Source organism: Microtus ochrogaster, chromosome 4 (assembly GCF_000317375.1).
Source record: "Microtus ochrogaster isolate Prairie Vole_2 chromosome 4, MicOch1.0, whole genome shotgun sequence".
NCBI lineage: Eukaryota > Metazoa > Chordata > Mammalia > Rodentia > Cricetidae > Microtus > Microtus ochrogaster.
In genome coordinates, this window is record NC_022011.1 from 5,742,780 (window position 1) to 5,762,162 (window position 19,383).

At 41.4% G+C, this 19,383-nt stretch overlaps 1 protein-coding gene across 2 annotated transcripts in view; it reads right to left on the bottom strand.

The window, feature by feature from the left end:
- Nucleotides 1–15,477, bottom strand: part of Cbfb (core-binding factor subunit beta) — a 49,986-nt gene extending 34,509 nt beyond the window's left edge. For both annotated transcript variants that reach the window (XM_005345496.2, XM_005345497.2), the window contains exons 1-3: nt 15,133–15,477; nt 14,809–14,895; nt 7,653–7,769 (exon numbers count right to left, since the gene is read on the bottom strand). In XM_005345496.2, coding sequence (XP_005345553.1) covers nt 7,653–7,769; nt 14,809–14,895; nt 15,133–15,210 — 282 coding nt within the window. In that variant the 5' untranslated portion in view covers nt 15,211–15,477. The remainder of the gene's footprint in view (nt 1–7,652; nt 7,770–14,808; nt 14,896–15,132) is intronic.
- Between the last annotated feature and the right edge of the window lie 3,906 nt (nt 15,478–19,383).

Genomic DNA, 19,383 nt, shown 5'->3' on the forward strand with positions numbered 1-19,383 from the left:
AAAAAAAAAAAAAAAAAAAAAAAAAAAAAAAAAAAAACCAAAAATTCATTTAGCAGAGATTAAAATCATTGTTTTATTTTTCAGTTAGTAGATGATACTATTATTATATTAATTATATTATTAATTATTATATTAATATTTCTGTTACTCAGTTTATTTATTTATTTTTTAAAAAAAGAATTGGCAAGCCTATAATCCCAGCACTTGAAAGGCTAAGGAAAGAGGATCAAAGTATCTTATGACAGGTTTGACGGTGCACACCTTTAATCATGGCAGTTGGGTGGCAGAGTCAGGCAGATCTCTGAGTTTGGGGGACAGCTAGAGCTACATAAGACCCTGTCTCAAAAAAGAAAAAGAAAGGAAAGAAAAAAGATAGGACCATGCGCAGCCCTGAAAATTACTTTTTAGAAAAGAGTTAAACCTTTCTCTTCCTGAGCCCAGACAAAAATAGAATACTCAATTTTCATAGGATCAGTACAGGGTCAACCAACAGTAAACAAAAGTTCATTTTTTAATTTTTCAAATCAGCTTTCATACAATTTAGGCAAACTAGACCATACAATTATCATATATAGTCAAACAGAATACATGAAAAATAACATTAATGTGATCATTCGAGATTAATTATGGTCAACCAAAACCATTTGCATTCATTTGAAATAAAATGTAATTGGAAAGTCCTAAGAGGAAGGAGCAAAGGAATTAAGATGAGTCTGTATAATTTCAATTTAAGAATGATTTAAGTTCTGATAAGTTGCTTTTCATTAGCTGTCTTTTGACAGCTAAATTACAAGGAAGCAGTTTAAAGAAGAATTAAAAACATCTTGGTTGCCAAGGTGTATAATATACCAAGATGGACTACTAGGGAAAGATGAAGTATTCCAGCAGCATTGTGGGCCTACCTGAAATAACTTACTAAGCCATACTACAGCATTAACACTATTATTCAGTTACAATCTTACCTATAAAACCATCTAATAGCCTAACTTTGGATAGGGGGTTACAATTTAAGACGCATTTTCATTGCTGGGCATACTGGCATAAACCTGTAATCTGTGCAACAATGGGAGGTAGAAGCAGAATAAACAGGAGTTCAAGACCAACTTGTGCTAAAAGAGACTAGTCTTGAAACAATTCAAATTTCAAATGTATTTTCTGGTACTTCATTTAATCCTCACATGAGGAATATTTTGCTTACCACTTATAAATATGCAAATGTGTTGACTCTACCTTTCTACTAGGCTGTAGTATTTTAAATCTTCCCTGAAAGACTCTAAGAGCCAAGATAAGGGCTAGGAACACATCTCAGAAGTAGAGTACATGAGTAACCCATGCAAGGCTCTGGGTTCCATGGGTACCATCCAAAACAAATAAAACCAATGACATGCCAAATACAAACAGTTCAAGTAGACAACTGTTTCAAATGGGGCTGACTATTCTTCCAGAGGACCCAGGTTCAATTCCTTGCACCAGCTCATAATCTTCTATGACTCCAGTTCCTGGGAATCCAATGCCCTCTTTTGGCCTCTTCCATGGACCCCAATCACATACAGGGTGAAAAAAACTTACAAGCAGGCAAAACACCCATATACATTTTTTCTTTTTGTTTCAAAGCCAAACTGATCCATGATGAGTTACAGGGCAGCCTACCCTTTTTTAAAATTTTCAAATTCTTTAACAATATTATGCTCTATCTTGATCTTACATAAAGCACCTATGTTTAGGTAATAGCCTGCTAAGAGACCTTCCTTATTAAAGACCTTTGGTTGGAAAAAATAAAACAAAACAAAAAATCAAAATCCTTAGTTTGGGGGGAAAATTGAGTGTGTGGGGGGCTTGAACAAGTGCTAGGCAAAAGCTCTAACACTGGTCTCCATCCCCAGCCTTCTTTTTGCCTTATATTTTGAGACAAGGTTTTCCTAAGTTGCCCAGGCTGGCCTTGAACTCACTTGGTAGGTGAAGAAGGCCTTGAATTTTTGATACTCCTACTTAGACCTCCTGAGAAGCTGTGATTATTGACCTTCACTAACAGGCCTAGGTAAAAATACTCTTGCTTTCACATAAGCAAAAGAATGAATAAAAGGGGCTACTTTCTGAAGCCATTTTCTTAAATCACAAAACTACTGTTTTGAATAAAAAATAGTTTCTTCTTTACTAACATTGTAAGCTGTTTTGAATTCAGTAAATTTAACAATTATTATTGTGGCTGGGCTCCAACATGGTCAATGATCCCATCATCCTGGTATTCATACCCAAGTGTAATAATCCCCTTCTCTGTTGAATGTGGCCTAGACTTAGTGACTAGCTGCTAATAAACCAAATGAGACACAAATGACTCGGAGAAGTAGTCATTAAAAGCATGGTGACTTCATTCATTTTTTTCAGCACAGAAAAACACACATCTTCGAACAGAATATGAGCTTAGAAGGACATCCTTTGGCTCTAGACAAGTCTTCAGAGACTGTCCAGCCCTATCTAACAGTGTGAATGTGATCTCAAGAGAGAACCTGACCCAGAGCCATACAGCTACAATGATCCCAGATTTGTGTAAAAAAGCCTGAGAAAACCTTTGCAGTGGCTAAACATTACCTTAATCATAGTACATTTATGTGTATATGACATACATTTGTTAAAGTAAAAATTAATGCTATTAAAGTAGTGCATTTTATTATATTTAAGCTATATTTCAATAAAGTTGATTGATTCTTTTCAAAGGTCACTGAACTCTTGAGATAAAAAGATGAAGGATCAATTTGTTAGTTAGGTTTGGGAGTTCAGAGTAGGCAGTAAGGAAACAGAAGCTATAAAAACAAGCAATCATCACATGTCTTAAACTGAGCAAACCTGCTTTTTCCTCTATCTGCAGCCCTTCCCATCTCAGATGGTGGCAGCCCCACATTTCCAGTTGTTCTCGCCAAAGAGGTGGAGCTGTTCTTAGCACACTCTTTCCCACCCACTACATCCAATTACAAACAAACTCAGATGGTTTTATTTCAGAATACTTTCCCCTCTCCACTGCACCACCATTGCCTTGCCAAGATTACTTCAATAGCCAAACTGGTTTCTCTACTTCACTGTGGCCTTTACAATCTATTATCAACCTAGAATACAGAGTGAATCTGTCAAAACCTAACACAAACCATATCATTCATCTGCTTGGAACCCTGACATCACTCTCAGTTGCACTCAGAATAAAAGGTAGTGTCAAGCCAGGTATACTGGTTCACACACCCAGAATTGGAGGCTGAGGGAAGAGTATTAGAAGTTCAAGGCTAACCTCAGCTATATAGAAAAGTTAAAATCAGTCTGAGCTATGTGAGACCCTGACTTTAAAAACTAAAACAAATAAACCAGGGGAAATTTAAAAACTAAAAAAGAACAACATCTTTGGGCAAGTGAGACAGTTCAATGGTTAAAAACACTTGCTGTGGAGCCTACTAAATATAGCTTAATCCCTATATTCGACATAAAGAACAGATTTCCACAACCTTACACATGTATATACACAAATAAAAATATAATAAAAGCATGTTCCTTAAAAAAAAAAAAAAGTCTGTCAATTCAGGAGGTGAGGCTACACACCTTTAAAGCCAGAACTCAGAAGGTAGAGGCAGGCAGATCTCTAAGTTCTAGGTCAGCCTGGTCTACAGAGTGAGCTCCAGGATAGCCAGGGCTTCAGAGAAACTGTCTTGAAAAAAATCAAGTCATTATAATTGTGTACCATGGTCAAACTAATCAGCTCTTTGCTTTATTTCTCTTGTCTCATCTTTTTTTTTTTTTTTTTTTGGTTTTTCGAGACAGGGTTTCTCTGTGGCTTTGGAGCCTGTCCTGGAACTAGCTCTGTAGACCAGGCTGGTCTCGAACTCACAGAGATCCGCCTGCCTCTGCCTCCCGAGTGCTGGGATTAAAGGCGTGCGCCACCATCGCCCGGCCCCTTGTCTCATCTTTTACTGTCTCCTCTAGCTACAGCGGCCTGCGTGTCAACTATATAGTATGCAGTACATGGTCCTTTACAATGTTCCCCTAGACGCTTCCACGGCATATCGTCTCCTAACCTTCTTTAGGTCCCTTCTCTACCAACACCACCTATTTAAAACTGCAAATGTTCCTGGTCACTTACCAGTCAAGAGAAACAAGAGGATTGGGAGGTAACTAGGTTAAAGCAAAGGAATTTACACACCTGCAATCCTTGCACCTGGGAAGTACAGGCGGGAGGATCAGGAGTTCAAACTAGGTGGAAAAAACATGAGATGATACTCATTTGGTATCTGATAAAAATAATTAACATTGGCAAATAATTAATATTTGGGAAAATTCTTCAAATTGTTTGGTAGGCAGCCTTAGGCCTGTGGAGACAGAAAGTCTAATGATAACAACAAAGCATATAAAGGAAGAAAGAAAATATAAGATCCCACAGTCTGAATGCAATGGATGAGAGCACCTAGGTTAGTATTTCTTTCTTAAATCAACTGGAGTACTTTACCTTAGCAGTGTGCAGCAATAGGTCAAAAGGGTGTTGTTTGTTTTCTGCCTTTTTCTTTTTTTTTGGTGAGTATAGGTGTTGGCAAAACTATAGATGAAAGATCTGTCATCTATATGTAAATACAATTTATATATAAAAGAAAAATGCTGATTTTTGGCTAGCATTACCACATTCTTGGAATATATCCCTACTCACCTGTTCAGCTCTTTTGACACTACAACTACAGAGGTAAAAAGCTGCAATAGAGAACACAAGCCTGCAAAACTGAAAAGATTTACCATCTATCCTTCTTTTAGAAAAACAAATTTCTAAAACCAGAATTAGTAATATGTAATTTTTTTGATACCTTATACTAGTTTTATCATTTGCTACTGAAATTGAAACATTTTAAGTAGTAAGTTAATTTAATTTTCCAATTAAAGTTAGTACACAAGAAAGAATATTATGTAACAACTACTCCGCTTTTTTTTTTTTTTTTTTTTTTTGGTTTTTCGAGACAGGGTTTCTCTGTGGCTTTGGAGCCTGTCCTAGAACTAGCTCTGTAGACCAGGCTGGTCTCGAACTCACAGAGATCTGCCTGCCTCTGCCTCCCAAGTGCTGGGATTAAAGGCGTGCGCCACCATCGCCTGGCGTAAATATTTATTTATTTATTTATCTATTTATCTTGTATACAATATTCTGTCTGTATGTCTGCAGGCCAGAAGAGGGTACCAGACCCCATTACAGATGGTTGTGAGCCACCATGGCTGCTGGGAATTGAACTCAGAACCTTTGGAAGAGCAGGCAATGCTCTTAACCACTGAGCCATCTCTCCAGTCCTCTCCGTTTTTTTGTTTGTTTTGTTTTTTGGAGACAGGGTTTCTCTGTAGCTTCGGAGCCTTTCCCGGACTAGCTCTTGTAGACCAGGCTGGCCTCCAAATCACAAGATCCACCTGCCTCTGTCTTCTGAGTGCTGGGATTAAAGGTATGCACCACCATCGCCTGGCTTAGATTTGATCTTTTATGGGCAACTAGTTAATTTTTAGATTGAAAAGGGGAAGACTGCAGGATTTAAAAAACAATGAGTAGCCAGGCAGTGGTGGCATACACCTTTAATCCCAGCACTTGGGAAGCAGAGGCAGGCAGATCTCTGTGAGTTCAAGGCCAGCCTGGTCTATAAGAGCTAGTTCCAGCTAGTTCCAGGACAGGCTCCGAAGCTACAAAGAAACCATGTCTCGAAAACCCAATAAATAAATAAATAAATAAATAAATAAATAAATAAATAAATAAATAAAGTCAAATCCACTTGGGTGGCGAAGGCACACACTTTTAATCTCAGCACTCAGGTGGCAGAGGCAGGTAAATCTCTGTGAGTTCGAGGTTAGACTGGTCTACACAGGACCAGGACAGTCAGAGCTACACACAGAGAAACCTGTCTCTAAAAACAAAACAAAACAAAAAGAACAAATCTAAACAAAATCTTTCACTATACTTAAAACAGATAAATCTGGGGCTGGAGAGATGGAGCAGAGGTTAAGAGCTGCTCTTCCAGAGTTCCTGAGTTCAATTCCCAGCAAGCACACGGTGGCTCACAACCGTCTACAGTGAGATCTGGTGCCCTCTTCTGGTCTGCAAGTATACATGTAGGCAGAACACTAAACATAATAAATCTTTAAAAAGATAAATCTTTTAATTAGTGTTTATATGCTGCTAATTCTTTTTTTTTTCTCATTCCCCCCCTCCCCCCCATACCCACTGACTCCTATGCTGCTAATTCTTTTCAGTTGTTGTTTTTCATTTTTTTAAAGAGTTATTTTATTATTTGTGTGTGATGGGGGTGCAGATGTGTCTGAACACCAGAGGACAGTTTTTCAGGATAAGCTCTTTCCTTCCATTTTTTTTTTTTTTAGTCAGGGTCTTTCCTGTTGTGTTGGTGACTGTGATATCCACTAGCTTCTGGTAGTTCCTCTGGACTCTATCTCCCACCTTGTGGTAGGAATGCTGAACCTGTGATAACAGCCACAATAGATTCTGAGGATCCAAATCAGGTCATCAAGGTTGCCAGGCACACATTTTTACCTGCAGAGCCATTGGACCAGCATGTTTTGTTTTGAGACAGCGTCTCATTGTAGCTAGGTGGACCTGAAATCCATTAAGTCCAAAAACTGCCCCCAAACTGAAGAGGCCAAATCTGCCAAGCCACAAAACGGTGATGGTGATGACACTTAGGAAAATAATTTAGCAAAATTTAGCGAGTTGCTAGAAACAGGTATGGTAACATACTACAAGCTGGGTGTGGTAGCACACACCTGTAACCCTGGCAGTCCAAGGCAGAGTCAGAAGGATCAAAGAATTCTAGGTCAGCTATTGCTACAAGAGACCGTCCCTCCATGTCAAAACAAAAACAAAAAGTCCCAGAAATCAAACAAGCAAAACCCCCAAACACCAACAAAACCATTCTAAAGAGAAAGCAGGAAAAAATAAAACAAGTATACAATTGGATACAAAAGTTTATAAAATAAGTTGATTTTAAATTTTTTTTAATTCTTTGAAAGTGATTCTTTGATCAAAGATCAATCTAAAATATTATTTATTAAATTTTTATCAAGTAACATGACATAGATTTTTAAGTTATCAGTGTATCAGTGTAAACATTTCTACCTATTTTTATAACTTTAACCTCACTTCTAATAAGAATTGTAAAGCATTTATTTGAATTCCCAGAAAGTTTTCCTTTAATAGAAAATATTTTCAAGTAGATGTTTTCTTATGATGTTCTTAAAATCAACTGTTATATTAACAAAATACCTATAACTTGTTTATAAATAAGCATTTAATTTTTTTAAAAAAAATTTTAAACATACAGTTTTCCTCCATTTTTTCTCCTTCATATCAGACTATCATAATTATTTTAGTACAGACAAAAAATTTTGTACTAACATTTAAAGAAATCAAAATTTGACTATTAAATGTAGAATATTTTCCTGTAAGTTAGAATTTCTCTTGATAATTATTATATATATAATTATGAATTAAATGTTATAAAAGTCATTAAAATCATTTTACATTCTTTTAACAAATCTGACCATACATCTGGGTAGTCAGACTAATAATCTCCTTATTAAAATGCAAGTAATGAGACAATAATAAAACAATTCACAATACTTTAAATAGCAAAGATTTTTCCTACCTTGCCTGCTTCTCTTTCTAGGTCGACATATTCCCGGCTAGGTGTTTGTCGCTGTTCTCCCTGCCAGCTGGCCGGAAAAAACTGGAGAGACAGATTGGTTCCTGTGGCCACAAAAGCCTTTTAGAAAAATCAATACAAACAGGATCAGGAGCAGGACATCACATAAATTATGCAGGCAGTCATTTATTTTTACATCAGTTTATGTCTTAAGCCAGGCAGCACTGAGAATACTTAAAAGTAAAAAACATGCACTCATCATTTTTCTTAAGTATTAAGTTACAAACATCTGATTCCATTTTAAGGGCATTTGCCATTGGCTGCTTAAATATAAAATCAGACATGGAATCAATACTTTCTTTTCAGGTCATTTTTTTGCTGACGTTAGGAACTCACATTGCTTGTGTCTAACCAAAACCTCTATCCCTGGATTTAAAATTTTATTTTCAAATGTGAAAATCACCCATGATTTTGAATTTTAAAGAATAACATAATTTAAAGTTGTACAAATGAGATTTTATTTTTTCTTGCTTCTTTGGCTCAAGAAAACATGCAACCATGTGTGGGTCATTTTAAAAACCTGCAGTATTTAAGTACATTTTAAAGCATGAGTTCCAAAGTCAATGAAAAAACAAAGTACTAGGAGGCCAAGTGTGATAGTGCACACCCTCTGATTCTAGCAGCACTCAGGAGGCAGAGGCAGGTGGAGCTTTGTGAGCTGAGTTTGAGATCAGCCTGGTCTATATAGTGAGTTCCAGGACATCCAGGGCTACACAAGAGACCCTGGCAAAAAAAAAAAAGAAAGAAAGAAAGAGAAAGGAAGAAACGTTAGATGGTACAGCTCAATATGTAGTACAATCTAAAACCATCATCAAAAAAATTTTATGTAGCCTCTGAGCAATTTAACTCTTATTTCCTTCCCCACATAAAACAAAATCAAAAAATACCATTATTCCCCTTTCCAAGAGATTTAGAAAGAAGTTAAGTAAAATTAGTATTTTTTAAAAAACCACACATTTTGGGGGGCTGGAGAGATGGCTCAGAGGTTAAGAGCACTGATTGCTCTTCCAGAGTTCCTGAGTTCAATTCCCAGCAACCACATGGTGGCTTACAACCATCTATAATGAGATCTGGTGCCCTCTTCTGGCATACAAACATACATGGAAGGAATGTTGTATACATAATAAATAAATAAATAAATCTTTAAAAAAATAAATAAATAAAAATAAAAAACCACACATTTTGATCTGGATCAATGGTCCAACATCGATTGCTCTTGCAGAGGACCCAGGTTTGATTCCCAGCACCCACCTTGCAGCTCCCGACATCTGTAACTCTAGTTCCAGGGGATCCTATGCCCTCTTAAGCCTCTGTAGGAACTGCACACACATGGTGCACAGACTTGCATACAGAGATCCTTGAAATAAAAACAAGAACAAAAACAGGAGTGTCCTGACACATGTCAGGCAGCATGGCCCAGACCTGACGCCCAGCTTTGAAACCCAACCCTGTCTAGAAAAATAAAACCAAAACAAAGCAAAAAATCAAAATCAAAAACAAAACAAAAAAAAAAAACAAAACAAAAAACCAACCCGACATTTTAAGCTAAGCATAATGGCACACGCCCTTAATCCCAGCACTTGGGAGACAGAACAGGCAGATTTCTAAGACTCCAAGGCCATCATGGTCTACATAGTGTGTTCCAGGATAGCCAGAGCTATATAGTGAGACCCTGACTTGGAGGAAAAAGTCATTTTAGGGACTGGAAAGACAGTTCAGTCTTAAGAACAATGGTTACTCTTTCAAAGGCTGGAGTTCAATTCTCAGCATCCTTATGGAAGCCCACAATCATCTGCACCTCAACTTCCCAGGGATCCAATGCCCTCCTGACCTCTGTGGGCACCAGGCACATCACATAGGGCATAGACATACATGAAGGTAAAACACCCATATACATAAATGAAAGTTTTAAAGTCATCTGTGTATGAACTCCTCTTTGTTAGAAGCATAGTTTTATTTTGCTAATTAAATTCTGAAGCATCAACTGTTTCTAAAACATAACCTTCATTTGAAAGCAAGGGGCTCACATTCAGAGGACATGCTCAAAGCTATTAGATGATAAATTCATTCATCAGTTCCCCTGAGGAATAACAACTTTAGAAAGGGTCCCGGGGGCTGGAGAGAGCTCAGAAGTTAAGAGCATTGGCTGCTCTTCCAGAGGTCCTGAGTTCATTCCCAGCACCCACATGGTGGCTCACAACCATCTATAATGAGATATGGTGACCTCTCTGCAGGGATACATGCAGGCAGCAGCAGAGGAGAAGAGGAGGAAGAGGAGGAGGAGAAGGAGAAAGGGGTCCCACTATATGGCCCAAGATGGCCTTAACCAATCCTTTTGCTCTCTCACCTCCTATTTATTTCTATTACTGGCACTATAAGTACATTTCATCAGCCTAACTGCTCAATCTCTCAACTGGGTAAGTTTTACCCATAAAAGCTCTACCAGCACAAGTTCAAATGAAAAGCAGATTCATGAATTCAAGTTCATCTTTGGTTACATATTAAGTTTAAAACCAACCAGGGCTCCATGAGACCCTGACCGAACCCATCCCCTCCCAAAACGAAAACCAGAATTCTAGAAGGAAATCTGCCTAGGCTGTATGACTGAAGGCATACTTCAGTTTCCTTATTAAGGTGGTTCAAAAAGTACCAGTAAGCATTATATAATATATGAATAATATAAGAGAAATAATCCCTCTCCACAAGATGCCCTAAAACTCAGCACAGAGGCCAGGCTATTCAAATTCCAGGCAGTCCTCCTGTCTCAAGTACCCACATGCTGGGATCACAAGCAGGAGTTGTCACGCTAAGTTTTGTCTTTGGAGACTGTATCTTACTATTCTGCCCAGGTTGTCTTCACGCTCCAGGGCCTAGGTCATCTTGTTCACTCAGTTTCACCAGCACTGAGACTGCAGGCACAAAGCTTAGACACAGCCAAAGAGAAATTACTGAGAGCTAACTTTCTTGGCCTTGGAGAACATTTTCAGAACCGAGAATTGGCAGGTTAAATCCAGCCCAGGAGGCATGTTTGTTGACAGCTGTGTTTACTAAGAGGCAAAACCTTCAACCACTAGCGCCCTAAATCAGCTCTGTGCTAAGACACTGCAGATCCTATTACCTCACATCCTGTTTGAATGGCAACCTCAGACTTTCTAAGGTGGGTGTTGCTCACACCGGTAATTACAACAGTCAAGCAGCAGAGGCAGGAGGATCAGAAGTTCCAAGGCTAGCCTGTATTAAGTGAGTTTTTGCCTCAAAACACAAAATGGGGCCTGGGAGGCAGCTCAGTGGATAAAGGTGCTGCAGCACAAGCCTGCCAACCTGATTCACCGCCATTGTCCAGACGGTGGAAAGAAAGCGCTGATTTCAGTTCAACTGTCCTGACTTCCACAAGCACACCATTCACGCAAGAGTGAGCGCCTGCATGAATGTGTGTACACACAAAAAATGGGATATTCAAAAAAAGTTTCTGCTTCTCTAACTTCTCATAGTAGAATCATAACTCTCATTTTCTCTCATAATTATTCCCTGTATTGTTAGTATTAAAGACATTTCCAACAAGCTTACTCTAAGAATTAATAACCAGGCACGGTGGTGCACACCTTTAGTCCTAGCACTCAAGATGCAGAGGCAGGTAGATCTCTGCATTCAAGGTCAACTTGGTTAACAAAGCAAAGTTCCACCACAATCAGTTCAGAAGATATAAATTTCAGGCATTAAATTATATAACATCTAAATTCAAAATTCAGATAATCAAATATTTTTGATACAAAACAAAAAAATATTTTTACTTAGAAGATACTCAAGAGTATGACCTCTATTTCTGTGAGCTACAGGTCCTGTAAGTTTTCTTTGGAGGGCTAGGCATGACCTCAACCACCGGAGAAAACAGCCCTAGCCCATAGAGTCCTGTACTTATACAGGAGGCAAAAAAATCAATTCAAGGTCATCCTCAGCTACATACTGAATATGAGGCTAGCCTGGGCTACTTGATAGTCTGCCTGCCGCCCCTGATCCGTCAAAAATAAATGAAAGCAACATAAAATTCTGTGTCAGGAAGCACAAAGATCACAAGTTCAAAGCAACTTAGTAAGACCCTCTTTCAATGTTTAAAATAAAACTCTTTCAAAAGGCTACACACACCAAACTCTGATAGGACAAATAAATAAATAAATCCTACTGGCTAAGCATCACTACATTAAAAAACAACTTAGCTTTAAACAATAGTTTATAGCATGCTCAAGACCTTAGGACAATTCTTAGTACTAGGTGGGGAGAACAGGAAACAATTAATTAAAAGGTAAAAACCAGAAAGAGAAGGAAATGTGAAATTCCTTCCCAAATAAAAATAATTAAATTAGTTAACAAATGAAAGGTAGAATTATTTACATACCCAACCCTGACAACATAAATCCAAACCCTGGGACCCACATGGTGAAGGAAAGAGCCAATTTCTCTAAGTTACCCTTTGACCTCCACTCACCATGGCACACATACTGCCTCCTCCACTGAATTAATAAACGTCAAAAAAATTAAAAATTAATCACTTGTAGTGGAGCCTAGTACATACATTTACAAAACATTCCTGCACCTAAGCCTCAGGGAACACTGAAGGGGTAGAAAGATTGTTTAAGAGCCAAAGAGCAGGGAATTTGCTGAGACTGTCTCCGGTAATGTCAGAAGCTATACTCATGAAGTCTCACCAACATGACTAACTGAACAAGGATGACATTGGACACGCCAAACTGGACTGGGAAAAGCCCACTGGGCTGCAACCCTACACAAAGAAGTGAGACAAATGGGGGAAGCTGGGATCCAGAGAAGCGGTCTTCCCTTGGGAAGAGCACAACAAATTGGCTGTCCCGCGCCAAATGGTCAGTCCCGAAAACATACATAATATTGTACAGGCTGAAAAGGTTATATTTAGAAATATATATACATATATACACATATGAATGAAAAATAAAAAAAGGCTACGAATTTAAAGGAAAGTGGGGAGGGGTATATATGGGAAAGCGTGAGAGCAGGAAAAAAAGGGAAGGGGAAAATGAATTATAACCTCAAAAAAAGACAGAGTATGGAATAAAAACATTTTTTTCTCTCTCTCTCCCCCTCTCTTTTTGTTTCGAGACAGGGTTTCTCTGTATATCCCTTGCTGTCCTGGAACTTGATCTGTAGACCAGGCCTTGCTGGGATTAAAGAAGCATACACCACCACCATCCTGCTCAATCTATCTTTCTTGAAAATTTTTCAGAGAATAAGCAAAGCTTATTAAATTTTTAAGGAACTGGGGTGCTTCTCAGTTGTACCATGCATGGCAAACACCTGTAATCTAAGACTTGGGAGATCCAAGCTGGAGAATAAACTCATCCAAGGCTATATATTGCCAGCCTAGGTTACATATGACCTTTCTCAAAGAAAAACAGAAAAATAAAACTTGTAGGGCCAAATACTTAAGAGCCTAGAATGTGTAATTCATTCTAGAAGAAACTTATGACAAATACTGCAAGCTGTAACACTGCTATTTCACAACATTAAAATACAGCTGTTTAGATATACTGTGTCTAGAGTTATATGCCCAATTTATAATTACACACACCAAACTCTGATAGGACAAATAAATAAATAAATCCTACTGGCTAAGCATCACTACATTAAAAAACAACTTAGCTTTAAACAATAGTTTATTTATATCTTATTTTTCACATTTATCATTGGAAAACATCCAGGAAATCCTTTATCAAGTATACTATCCACCTCTTGCTTCCGAAATGCAGGCAAAGGATGCCATCATCACTGGACCAACTGAGGATTTTCTTCTACCACCCAGGGCCAACGCTGAAAAGCATTTCTAATGCTTTTGCAAGCATGTAACTATCACAACTACTCAAGAAACCAGATATGGATTGGAAGCGGTAGGCTTTCTTTTATGAAACACTTTACTGATCAAATATTCTATAGTTCTTGATGCATCTAGTGCCATTTCAGTATAAATTCAATTCCAAGAGCTTTCATTTTAAATACTAAAAAAACTTTAAAAAACAAATCTGGTTTCAGTGATCCAAAGTTGAGTTCATGATATGTGAATTATATTTCAATGAAAAAAAATTGTGTAGGGGAGAGATGACACTCGCCAATAGTCTTGTACTGTTAACCTGTATTCATTCAAATTGTACCTTTGCTTCAAGTTTGGGATAAGGCAATGAGCCTGTCACTGAGCAAATACCAAGATTCCATTACATTGTTTCCACTAAAACAAAACCAAAAAACCTAAAACTAAAAACCTAAAATTCTCTTTCCTCCAGTTTCTTCCCTTTGTTGCTTCCTAACCAAAACATCTGAAGCGGACAGCTAACAGCCAGGAGAGGAACTAGGTCACTAATATTTTTCGACCCAGGGCTGGATGAGTAGTAGTTTTCAAACATAAAGCAGGCGGCTCTAAATCAATCACGGGTTGGTCTCGTAGAACAAGGCAATTCTTTAGGGACTCCAATACTAAGAGGGACATGTTTAGGTTAGAAAGAGAAAAACAGACGGTTCTTTCAGACTCTTAACATTCTAAGAAAATGGTCCATCCTCCGGGGCCCTTTTTACCCCCCCCCCCTCTGCTATTAGGGCAACAGATAAGTGGAGTAGATTTACTCTCGGCTGTATGGGAAGATATCTTCACATATAGATTTGCCTATCTCGCTTCTCAGAAACAAACTATCGCTGACCCCAAGTGATTCTTTTCACGAACGGGTGTATTCTTCCGACCAACACTCCGATCCCCGGTCGAGGTCACAGCCTAGGCGATGAGGCTTGCCAGGCTCGGGTTTGAGCTCCACTCCGAGAGCCGAGCCTGCTCTGGGAACCACGGACCATCGCAGCCGGCCAAGGCGAAGGAACGCGTGCCCGCCTGAGGGCCGACCGAGCCGCCGGCGTCGGCTTTTTTTGCCATTCGAATCCGGACTAGGAAGTGAGCCTGCGCCCGCTCAGTTCCGGGAGCCGCAGCGTCCGCGGCGCCGTCCGGAACCCGCCCGGGCCGCGCGCAACAAGTGAGTGGCGCGCGCCTAGGTCCCCCCGCGGCCTCCCCGCGTCCCCGGGCCCGCAGACTTACAATCTCCGAGCGGCCGTCGCGGCAGGCGTTCTGGAAGCGTGTCTGGCGCTCCTCGTGAGGCCGGTCCCTGAAGCCCGTGTACTTAATCTGCAGGGCAGAGATGGCCCGAAATCAGGAGGCAAATCCGCGGCGGCGCCCGCCCGCTCCCCGCGGCTCCGATAAGGGCAAGCAGAGTCTGTGGGCGGACTGCTGCCGGGGTGAGATTACCCCTCGGCCGGCTCGCCGCCTCGGGCTCCCCGGGAACCAAGCCGCTCAAACTAAACTTTTCTCCGCCCGGGCCCACTCGGGGCGCGCCAAGGCCTCCGCGCCTCCCACCCGCCTCACCTCACACTCGCGGCTCAGCTTCCTGAAGAACTCCTCGTTCTCGAACTTGCTTCTCTGGTCGGGGACGACGCGCGGCATCTTCCCGCCCTCAGGCCGCGCTCCGGGCTAGCGCGGGCAGCCGCTGGCCGGCTCGGTGCTGACCGGCTGACCGCCCACCCGCGGCGTCTGGACTCCCGCTGCTCTTTGTTTCAGGAGCCCGCCCGCGTGGGCTCCCGCTCCAGGGAGTCTGAGGTGCGGCCGTCTGCTTGAGCCCAACCCACGCTACCGCCGCCGCCGCTTCAGCCGTTGCTTGCCGCCCGCGCAGACACAGCTCTAGCCTCCCCCGGCCGCTGCCGCCACTTCCTCTCTCCGGCCCCCCCTTTTCTCTCCCTGCCCCCCCTCCCCCCGGCCCCACCCCTCCTTCTCGCGCGCCCGCCCGCTTCAAACTCTAGCAAACAAGACGCACCATTCACAACTCCACGACCCGCGCCGCGCATGCGCCACCCACCCGCTTGCGGGGCCGCTGGGTTGCAGTGAAACCCGGCTCCTTCCGCAGCACAATCTCCTTCCCCTAGCCTGTCCGCGGAATTCTCCGAGAAGAGCCACCCAGAAGGGATCCGCCCCTCCCTTAGCAACTAGGAGCGGCCCCGCAGACCTTTTTTCTCCTCTTTCTGGGCTAACCGGAACTTCTTGGCTCCCCAGCCAGGCCCCCAGAGTAACCCCAGAAAGCCACTTGAATTCGAGGAAACCTAAGTCCTTGAGGACTTTGCATACTTCACACAGTCAGGAAGGGATGTGGACTGGGCACCCAAAGGTGGAAGTAGACGGCTAGCCGAATCATGGTGGGAAGGTGGTGGCTGTTGGAGCCAGGTGGGCATTAAAGAATCTGTCTACAGACGAAGGTTTTAGACAAGCACCACCAGACCAGTGCTTGTAAGTCTCAGATTGGTAATTCCCAAAATGCAAGCTCATAAATCCATAGTGTTAGTATGAGAGTGTTTATGTAGATCTAGCACATCATTTAAAGAAAAAAAATCTAAATTATATGTAACCCGTTGCCAGGCTGTATTTTTACCCAAATGTGCAGTCAAGTACGAAACAAGACATCTGTAAATTCTAGTGAAATCATTCAGCCAGAGCAGAAGAAAGTCTGAATGTGCAGCAGAGCTTGGTCTAAAGCTGATACTCAGTGAATCCTGACCCTTAAAATTCCAGTTTGTTAAAAGATCAGTTCAAGGATGGCAAATAGGTGCCGAGTCTGCCAGCATCTGGCCAGATGCTGAGCATTGTGAGGATGCACCCAACGTCTCTAGAATCAGTTCTGAATACAGACTTTGGCAGACTTTTACAACCAATCTCATCCAATCTTATTTTATAGATAGAGACCTAAACTTGGGCAAACAACTGTCTTAGTTTGCCAGAGACTGTCCTTGTTTTAACAACAACCCCCCTTACACACACACACACACACACACACACACACACCCCAACCCCCCAGGAGCTGCTCAGTCCCTAACAAACTGGGATGGTTGATCATCTTAACTGAAGTCTGGGGAGTTGATTGCCCAAAGTCAAGGGTTTGTTGTTGGTTTTGTGTGTGTGCTACTTTTCCAGTGCTGTGATAGAACACTATGTCCAAGGCAAATGATAGAGGAGTTTATGAGTTTATTGGACTTACCACTGCAGCAGGCTGGATGGAGTCCATAACGGGGCATGGTGGCAGGAACAGGGAGCTGAGGGCTCATATCTTTTTTTGTTGTTGTTTGTTTGTTTTGGTTTGGTTTTTCGAGACAGGGTTTCTGTGTGTAACCCTATCCCTGGCTGTCCTGGAACTCACTCTGTAGACCAGGCTGACCTCACAGAGTTCTGCCTGCCTCTGTCTCCCGAGTGCTGGCACTGAAGGTGTGCACCACCACCACCCAGCTGAGGGCTCACATCTTAAAAACATGAAGCAGAGTAAGATCTAGGAATGCCAGTAACTTTGAAACCTCAAAGGTGGCCCCTAGGGACATACTTCCTCCAAAAAGACCACATCTCCTAAACCTACCCAAACAGTGCTGTCACTGGGATTAAGTCTTCAAACATGTGAGCCTATGGGGGACATTTCTCATTCACACCACCATAGTCCAGGTGATGTAGATCAAACCCAGAGGAGACTCAGTCCTAGCATATCTAAGGGAGTAGATGGAAACGTTATGGGCCCACTCAACAGTTGGTATCAGCTTTATCTGGCAAAGGATGCAATTTTTATTGATTTTTTTAAATTTTGATCCGCCTGTCTCTGCCTCCCGAGTGCTGGGATTAAAGGCATGCTTTTTTTGCTTTTGTTTTTTTCAAGACAAGGCTTCTCTATCTCGAACTGTTCTGGAACTCACTTTGTAGACCAGGCTGGCCTAGAACTCACAGAATTCTGCCTCCTGAGTGCTGGGATTAAAGGCATGCACCACCATCACCTGGCTCTATTGATTTATTTTGAAGATGGGCTCTCTCATTCTCATGACTCATTTTGTAGTAAAAAATGACCTCGACTTTCCAATTCTTCTGTTTCTACCTCCCCAGTTCTGGGATTGCAGGCATGAGCCATCACACGTGGTTTATGTGGTGCTATGGATAGGATCCAGGGCTTTGCACATACTAGGCAATCACTTTAGCATGTGAGTGACACATCTCTAGCCCACAAACACCTCACTTTTATTAATGCATAAGTATTTTGGTCAAACTGTTAGAAAAATTTCCACAGGCAAAATAATTGACAAAACTCGCATTAAATATCTGACTCATAGGTTAGGAGGTGAGTGAGGCAGCCTTCGCCAGAGGCAGACCTAAATCTCTCGCAGGATCTTTTCTGCATCTATTGCATCATCCTCAAGTCTTCCAGCCCAAATAAGACAATCTTTGTGCATAGGGTGGCACAGTTGTTAAGAAAGAAGAGAGGGCACGGTTCTCAGTCAACAAGAAGTATCTGCTAGTGTAGAGGCTTATTGCTGATGTTTTCACTCTGGCCCTCATGGTGGGCTGTGTATGCCATACGGTATCAGTCAGCACCACCACCTTCTGTTTAGGTAGACACTTGTATTGCTTTCCATTTCAGCCTCTGAAAAGCGACCTTAAGAAAGCACCAGTGGTTTGCAGTGGGTTCCCATGGGCCCACTCATTTGCATCGCATCTTGGCCTTTTGTCTCTAACATTGGAAATAAAAGTTGAAGCTGGGAAGTATGACCCAGTAGTAACCCTAGACTAGTACTCAGAAGACTGAGGCAAGAGGATATCAAGTCCCAGGCCATCTGGGGCTGCTACACAGTGAAACTGTCCAAAACAAAACAAAACGAACAGACGAATGAACGAACAATAAAAGAAAGGAAAAAGAAAAAAAAAAGAAGCTGGGGAAGTGGTGGCGCACACCTTTAATTCTAGATCTCTGTGAGTTCAAGGCCAGTCTGATTTACAGAGCAAATTCCAGGCTAGTAGCCAGAGCTGCAGAGAAACCATGTCTCGAAAAACAAAAACAAGAAAAGGAAAAGAAGAAAGAAATTAAAAAGGAAAAACCAACGTCTATAGTGCCCTGAAAGGAAAAATAGCAGCAAGGCCAAAGGATCTGGACCCAGATAGGTGTGGGTGCAGAGGCGTGCAGAGCAAGCCAAAGCATTTTGACTTGGATGGGGAATGACGTTCTTTGGGAAATAGATGGCAAAATCTGCCCAGCAAACCCAGAATTGGTGACTCCAGGCTTCAGGGTAACCCACACTCAGCATGGTCTGGCATCTGAGTGGCCTAGTTGGGGAAAACACTACAGGAAACAAACTGTTGGCTGTAGGAACTATCCTCAGCTGACCTCTGTATGCTTTTTTTTATTATTTATTTTTGCTATTTTGAGACAGGGTTTCTCTGTGTATTTTTGGTTGTCCTGGAACTCACTCTGTAGACCAGGCTGACTCACAGAGATCCTCCTGACTCTGCTACCTGAGCGCTGGAATTAAAGGATTAAAGGTATACACTACCATGACCGGCTGTTTTTTATTTTTGTTTTTTGTTTGTCTGTTTGTTGTTTGTTTTAAAAATTAAATTAAAAGAAATTTATATGGGAAAATTTCATCCAAATGAGATACATATAGGTCTGTATACTCCTAACAGCTGTCTGGTTGAGTAGAGATTGATTCAGACTCTCCCCTGTGAAGTTTGCTCAGATCCAGTTCTAGGAGGTCCATGATGCCAACCTGGGAGTGTCTTTGTGCTGTTTAGAAATGTCCTCCTCTCACTTCCCCATCACAGGTA